This window comes from Alligator sinensis, unplaced genomic scaffold (assembly GCF_000455745.1).
Source record: "Alligator sinensis unplaced genomic scaffold, ASM45574v1 scaffold839_1, whole genome shotgun sequence".
Taxonomy (NCBI): Eukaryota; Metazoa; Chordata; order Crocodylia; family Alligatoridae; genus Alligator; species Alligator sinensis.
The window spans coordinates 4,428,780-4,436,434 of NW_005841885.1; the positions used below are offsets into that span (position 1 = coordinate 4,428,780).

Here is a 7,655-nt window from a genome sequence, read left to right on the forward strand (position 1 = left end):
CCAGCAGGATTCCTAGGGATGCTAGGTGCAAATTTAAACCAGTAAACAATCCCCTTCTTGACAGCATCTGGTTTGCTAGCGTGTATTTGAGACTTCCACAGTACAATATTTCTGCAAACAAAAGCAACACTGGAGTTGGGGCAGGAGGAGAGGTTTATGGGTGGAGACCCATAATTAAAGAAGCACAATTAAAGAAGGATCTCCTGTGTGGTCAAACACAGTTTTTTCCAGGGTCTGTCTATGTGACTCACCAGGCTGTATCCCCATGCTGGCTTCACATGCATGCAAGGGGCTAGTTAGCTATGACAACAGCTAATGCAGCACCCCCCTCACTTTACAGCCTCACACACACACACACACACACACACACACAAAAGCAAAGGAAGGTCAGATAAGGACAGATAATCTCTTTATGAAACAGGAAGCTCAGTAACCTCCCCACCTGCAGCTGCTACTCTGTGAGGAGTCGTCAAGAACTTTCAGACCCCACAGTAAACAGGGGTCTTTCAAGCTGGCTTTTCAATTATTTTTTTCCATCTCTCTCTCTCTCTCTGTGCAATAAAAACTCCAGACACTTCCTTGTTTATTGGGATGCAAAGGAAGGATTGGAAAAGGCTCCAAATGACTTTAAGTGATTCTGTATGGCTGTCCAGCTCCTGCACTCATCCCCAGCTAGAATGTGCTGCCGGTTTCTCCATTGCTCATTTATTTTCACAGAAAATGTGCAATCCAGCTATTTTGCCTTTCAAGACCAGATTGGCAAAAGCAGGAAATTCTACTGCAAGAGCCCTACCTGGTCCAGACCAAGGAAGACCCAGCTTCCTGGCTCAGACTTATCTCTGAATATATCCATTTTAGGGAAATCAAGAACACAAGTTGGATCTATAAACAGTTCCTCAGGATACCCTTAGGCTATTCAGAAATACTAGGCTGGTATTTCTAGACTAGGCACTCTCTCGATAATATCAGGAGTGATACTAAAGAATGATGTGCTGGAGTATTGTTTTGCAGTCATACCTCTTGTCTGGCCATTTAGAATTTTCTCAGACTTTCAACTCCTTCAGGTTATAGTTTCCTACCTACCAACAGGAGTACAGAGGATCTGGAAGTGATAAATCAAGGTAGCTTCTCAAGGTAGCTTTGTTTTCTAGTCAACCCTGAGCGGAAAAAAAATGCCATTTATCCGTTATTGTCCTTATATCCACTGAATTTAGTAGATGAATTTGATGCAACAAGGCCATCATATATGTAATACTTTGCCTAACAGACTACTCACAGAATCACTTCCCTATCCTGAAAAGGCAACAGGAATGAGCACGATTAAGCAACACAACACTACACTAGACAGAAGAAGCATGTGTTTGAGACTTCAAAGTGGTGCCTGTAGAGTAGAACTGGAGTAAAGAAAAACAGGAGGAAAACCACTAGAGCCTTTTAATGGTCTTATGAAAAATTAGACACTTCATACAGCCTTACCCCAGATTCAACCTTCGTGTAATTGTACAGACTCCAATATCATTACAGCAGTGATGCTCTTGGACCATTGTATTTATTTTGATTTCTACAACTTGGCTGCCAGAATTTCATAAAGCAAACACCATTTAGGTGGTTTAACTTGTGGCTTTAGTAGTTTGGGTAATTCATCTCCTGTCTTGCGTCTCATAGACACTCTCAAAAGATGCGCTCCCTGGCTACCCCCAATGCATTACCCCGACATATTTACAGTTAGAGTCTTTGGGAAAGCAAAAGAAATGAGCAGAGGTCAACAAGCATCCATATCAAAGGACGAGAAGAAACAACATTAGGGAATTTGATTTATAATTCCAATTACTCTGTCCGGCTTGGCAGTTCTCCCTGAAAACTCTGTGGTAAGACATTTCCGAGTGATCATGCGTTCAGAGTCCACTTAAATCAGGGGTGGGCAAAATACAGCCTGCAGGCCGGATCCAGCCCACCAAGGGATTCTGTCTGGCTCGTGATAGGTCCTTCAGTCCTGCCCGGTCCAGGTGTGGGGGGCAGCCCGGACTGTGGCATGTGCACCCGGTCCTGCTGCTCCCAAGCGTGCAGAGGCAGTGCAGCAGCCAAATGCGGTGCCTTGCTCTGCCCAACTGCTGCCGCCAGTCTCTGCTGCTGCTGCCAGACCTGGCCCCACTGCCCAGTAACCTCAGCTCATTCACCCCACGCCAACCGTCAGGGGCATCAGACAGAGCAGGCAGGTGGGTAGGGTCTCCTTGGGAACCAGCTCAGGACTCCGGTAGGCAGGGTGCACTCAGCTGGGTGGATGAGATGGGGCCACGGGCAAGCAGAGAGCAGTGTTCAGGAGTGAGATGGACAGCTGGGGCTGGGGCTGAGATGGCGAGGCGATGACAGTGGAGGGCCAGGGGGCAGCCATGTCCCTACCTATGAAACCAGCAGTAGGAGCAGGGTGAACGGACCCATGGTCAGATAGGATCAATCGCCCCGTCTTCCCCCATCCTGCCCCTTGTGCTGCACCAGGCTGGGTCAGCACTCCCCACCCCTTACCTGCAACAGCTCACCGAAACGCCTTAAGCGGCCCTCCAGCCCAAATAATTGCCCACCCCCGACTTAAATTCTGGTTCCCATATGTCATGTGAGTTGCATTTTCATTGTATTTCCATCAGTGTAACATATGGACTTCGCTGCTTTTCATGAAAAATAAGAGATACCAATCTCACTGATTTCTTTCATCTAATTTATTCTGTTATCTTTTTTGTGTCATGATGGCATTTCAGGTATGTACACATTTTGTAGCCTGATGTTGGTAGCGATTACCATTACGTCAAGGCTAATTATGATGAGTGATATGTCATAATGAGGCCATAGGGACAGGTACTAAGACCATTTATTGTATTGTGCTTTCTTTATTTTCTAAATAGACTCTGAGAGTCTGGAGTTTTGGTGTCTGGAGTTCAAAAGGTGGCTCTAACTGATCCTATACCATGAGTTGCAAGAATAAGTTTGCTAGCCCTAGTCTTTGACTATCTTCCCATCTGAGACCTGCTGTAAATTCCTCCAATAGTATCAGTTGGATGGGTAATTTTTCACTTAGTCCTAAACTGCTGGATAATTTGCTGCACACTGTTAAATATCTGCATATTCCACACTGGAGGTGCCTGCTTTTCACTACTGGCGAAAATTATTCCTGTGGGCATATAATTAATAAAACTTATTGGGATGAAAGGCACTTTCCAAATATATTGTAATAGGTCTCAGTTGCATTGAATTCTGTATTGGAAATGCCTGTTTTTGAAGCTGAATTTATATTACCTCCCTCTCACTCTTCCTTCTGTAAGTAACGAACTGGATTCAGTGATATCAGTTCTAGCTATTTTATCAGAACTCACAATATATTTGAGGCTTTCCATAAAGGCCCAGCAGCTGGACTCATGGGGTGATGTGAAAATCAGGGCTTTCATGTTTCTTTTTAACTTTAAGTTTGGGAAATGCATAAAAATGTGACCCAAGTGCTCTAAAAAAGCTCATAAACCAGAAAGTAAATGCAAAGAAGCTCAAATTATTATTTTATTTTCTTTTATTAGGCTTTTTTAGAAGACAGCTAAACATTTTTAGTATTCTGGGGTTGGCAGTTCTATGTCCTTTAACCTGAAGGTAGCAGTAACTGTGAAACAAGTGGATGGAAGAAAATGTATCCTGTGCTCTACACTCCCCTTTCCATCATGACATCCATATTTGTGGAGCATCCTGTGCTCCCTAGAAGGTTTCTTGGCTATTTATAAATGAATTTTGGAATTTCAAGATTGATTATAAAAACTGAAGCACCCAGAAGAAGAAATGATACTCTCTTGCCTCAGATTCTGTATGTCTCTTCACAGGATTTCTATGAGGCAGTCTTGAAAGTGCTTGGGGATGAGGATGAAAGTGAGGAGAAGGAAGCAAAGCTGAAGCAAGGCTTGAGTGAGCTCCCTGAAATCTATACACTGCACCAGGAGATCCTGGGGGAGCTAGAAGAGAGAGTCCTCAACTGGTAAGTGACTGCCTGGCTTGATGGCTTCAGCTCATCCTCAGAAGTTTGAAAATACTTTGCTTCTCCTTGTCTGTGCAGTACTTTCAGGAAGGTTAGGAGTCCATCAAAAGAAGATGCCTACCCAAACTGAACTTGTATGCTTAAGGCACACCACTTTCTATAGCCAGCATCACATCCAGTAGTCTTTGACTCCCCAGCCCATGTGATCAGGTACTCATTTACAGTTGGAAGTGGCCTTTGCCATAAACCCAAGGCAGGGCTTGAACTCATACCACCAGACGTATAGCAAGATACCTTAACTACTCAGCCACTACACTCCTAGAAGGAGAACAAGCTAAGCATCTTTAACAAGTATGCTGTATAAGGAGAGCTAAGCTTGCAACGGTACGGTAGGTTTGGGAAAAATATTTTTTTCTCATGTCTGAAATGTTCACATACTGCTTTTGTATCCCCCACACCAAATACAAGCATCTCAGTGGTTCCAAGCAGCTGTACAGTAACAAACCATTGTGTACATCCGAGAACTTCCAAGCAACCTCCTTAATCAATGTGTGTAACTCCTGGCTCACGTGCACTGTCATTTCCGATCTGTTTGTATAGTGCCTAGCACCCTGGGACTCAAAGTGATCAAGGTCTCTAAATGATTGTCAAAAAGCAGAAGAGTATGGGTGAAAAGTGAGCCACAGACTCAGACACCACACAGGTGGAAGAGGGGGGAGGGACAGAATCCTCCAAAACACTCAAAAAAAGAAAAGAAAGAAAGAAAGCTAGCTTTTTCCCCAGTTTTAGATGCCATGAAAACTGAATTAACTTAAGATACAGAGATTCCCAGAACAGCTTTCTAACAATATAGTTTTCAGCTAAAGGGAAAGGGAGCCCCTGACACAGTGAGGACAAGACTTTGCCTTGGCTGGATTTCCAAGCTTAAAACAGAAGCTTCCAAAGCTGCTAAGGACCTCTGCCTAAACTGGAGCTTCCCTAAATGGACTAAATCTGTCCACAATAGAGCCAAGCTCTACCTAGGTCTTCAGAGCTGGAGTATGTTTTCTAAGCTGGTCAGGCCTCTTCCAACCTCAAACTGGTGTCTCAAATAACTGGGACAACCCTCTGCCTAATCCATGCTAACACCCCAGCCCCAATCTGTGTCCCAGAGAACCAGAGCAGACCTCTACCTAGCCCCAGATCCCAGGCTATTCTGACTTGTTCAAAGCTGGGGCAAGTTATATAGCTCCCTAGCCCCACCCCCACTACATTCCAGCCAATCAGGAGTCGTTTTCATTTATGGCTCACTTTACTTCAGCTTTTCACAACAGGATGCCTACCATAGTTATCCTGCATTCACAGCACTGCAGCCCTGATCAGCCTTACAATTACAAATCAGAGCACATAATGAACAGAGGAATTGTGTGTTGGTTTTCATTTGCCAAAGGATCATTAGAAATGACAGTGAATTGTAAAAGCTATTTTGGAAGTGAAGATGCAAGATAACGAATCACAAGCTGCCTGTTCTCAGTCTTTCTAGCTTCCAGTGATGCTACTGGGGTACAAAATGCATGGTCAGTGAAAATGGGCACTGACTTTAGCTCCGAGTACTAAACAAGCCCCACAGCCCCATAGCCAACTCCAGCTCTAGCTGTTACTCCCCGGGCTATATTCTCACTGCTGTATTCTCTAACCATCCTGAAACTCCCAAGGCAACTCTCTTGGCCTATTCCCACAATCTCTTGCCTGGACATCCCTATGGACATCACTCAGAGGCAATTCTGTTTTCTGCAGTGTGCAGCAGTGTCTCTGCAGCCTTGGGCGTGGACTGGCTCACTTCTTGCTAGGGATTTCTCTTTGGTAATAGTTAAATGCTGCACTATTGGGTAGACAGGAGTGGAATGGCAGTGCTGAGATGGCAGGGGTCAGGGTGGGAAAGGAACTGTACACAAAAGGGATATGAGGATGTAGCTTGTCTCCCACTAATGCCAGAACCCAGAACAAAGGTCCTCATTCCCCCTGGAAGAAGTGGAAAATTTGCTTAGAGAAATGTGAGCTCTCTCTCCCAAGGAAGACATTCTGCCAAAATGAAGGTTTTTCTGCAATAGGTACACTTACAGTGAAGGGACAAGCATCAGAGAAGGGCCATTCTTCAGCAGCTCAAGTTGATGGCCAGCACTTCAGTGCGGTTCCTCATTTCCTGCCAGTTAAACCCAGGCTGTAGCTGAGAGCTTGCAATGTCATTCCCCATTATGGGACTGATGAATAGAATCTGTGTAACCAGTGGGGCTTTTTTGTTATTTATTTCTTGTTCTTCTCTTTATGTGGCTTCAGGGAGGAACACCAGAAAGTGGCTGACATTTTTCTCTCCAGAGAATCAAGGTTCAATCACCACACAGCATACATCATGCAGTTTGATCGGAATTTGGCTTTGCTGGATGAAACCTGCCTTAAATCTTCCCAGCTGGCTACTGTCATCCAGGAGTTTGAGGTAAGGCCTCTTTTGGTCCTTTCTTCACATTAATTTATGGTGGCACCGCATTGCTTTCTCAAAGATATTCCTGTCTGCAACCACCAGCATCCAGGTCGGGTATAGGGGAAGAATCTAAGTGATAGGTCTTAAAACACACTCTGGAGTTGTACCTAGAAGGACATATCTGTGTGTGTATATGGGCATACACATATGAGTACATTTCCAGGGGTGCATATGTACGCCAGTACATTTGTACGCACACACAACCACAGGTGTGTATAAGTGTGTGTTCGCTCATGCATGCGTTTGTCCGTACAGACATGAGTATCTTTGACTCCCATGTATAGTTTCATAGTTTCGTAGTTGATAGGGTTGGAAGGGACCTGAGCAGATCATCAAGTCTGATCCCCTGCCGTGGGCAGGAAAGGATGCTGGGGTCAAATGACCTCGGCAAGGTGTCTATCTAGCCTCCTTTTGAAGACCCCCAGAGTAGGAGCGAGCACCACTTCCCTTGGAAGCTGGTTCCAGATCCTAGCCACCCTGACTGTGAAGTAGTGCCTCCTGATATCTAGCTTGAATCTACCCTCTGTCAACTTATGGCCGTTATGCCTTGTTACTCCCAGTAGTGTTTGGGGGAACAGGGACTCTCCCATTGCCTGCTGGTCCCCCTTGGCCAGTTTACAGATGGCCACCAGATCCCCTCTCAGCCTTCTCTTGAGGAGGCTGAACAGGTTCAGGTCCCACAGCCTCTCCTCGTAGGGCCTGCCCTGCTGCCCCCTGATCATGTGGGTGGCCCTCCTCTGGACCCTCTCAATGCTGTCCACATCCCTCCTGAAGTGCGGCACCCAGAACTGGACGCAGTACTCCAGCTGTGGCCTGACCAGTGTCACATAGAGGGGAAGGATCACCTCCTTGGATCTGCTCCTGATGCATCTATGGATGCATGACAAGGTGCAGTAAGCCTTCCTGACCGCCTCCCCACATTGGCGGCCCATGTTCATCTTGGAGTCTATAATGACTCCAAGATCCTTTTCTGCCTCTGTGCTGACAAGAGGGGAGTTCCCCAGCCTGTAGGTATGCTGCTGGTTCTTTCTCCCTACGTGCAGTACCCTGCACTTGTCAGTATTGAATCCCATCTTATTCTCATCCACCCACCCCTGTAACCTGTCCAGATCCAATTGCAGCCTGTCCCTC

At 45.7% G+C, this 7,655-nt stretch overlaps 1 protein-coding gene across 1 annotated transcript in view; it reads left to right on the forward strand.

Annotated features, from left to right (window-relative positions):
• FGD5 (FYVE, RhoGEF and PH domain containing 5) overlaps positions 1-7,655 on the forward strand; it is a gene marked incomplete at its 3' end in the record, with an annotated part of 112,470 nt that overhangs the window by 94,066 nt on the left and 10,749 nt on the right. The window contains exons 7-8 of the mRNA XM_025196809.1: positions 3,855-4,006; positions 6,323-6,479. Of these exons, the coding sequence (XP_025052594.1) occupies positions 3,855-4,006; positions 6,323-6,479 (309 nt within the window). The remainder of the gene's footprint in view (positions 1-3,854; positions 4,007-6,322; positions 6,480-7,655) is intronic.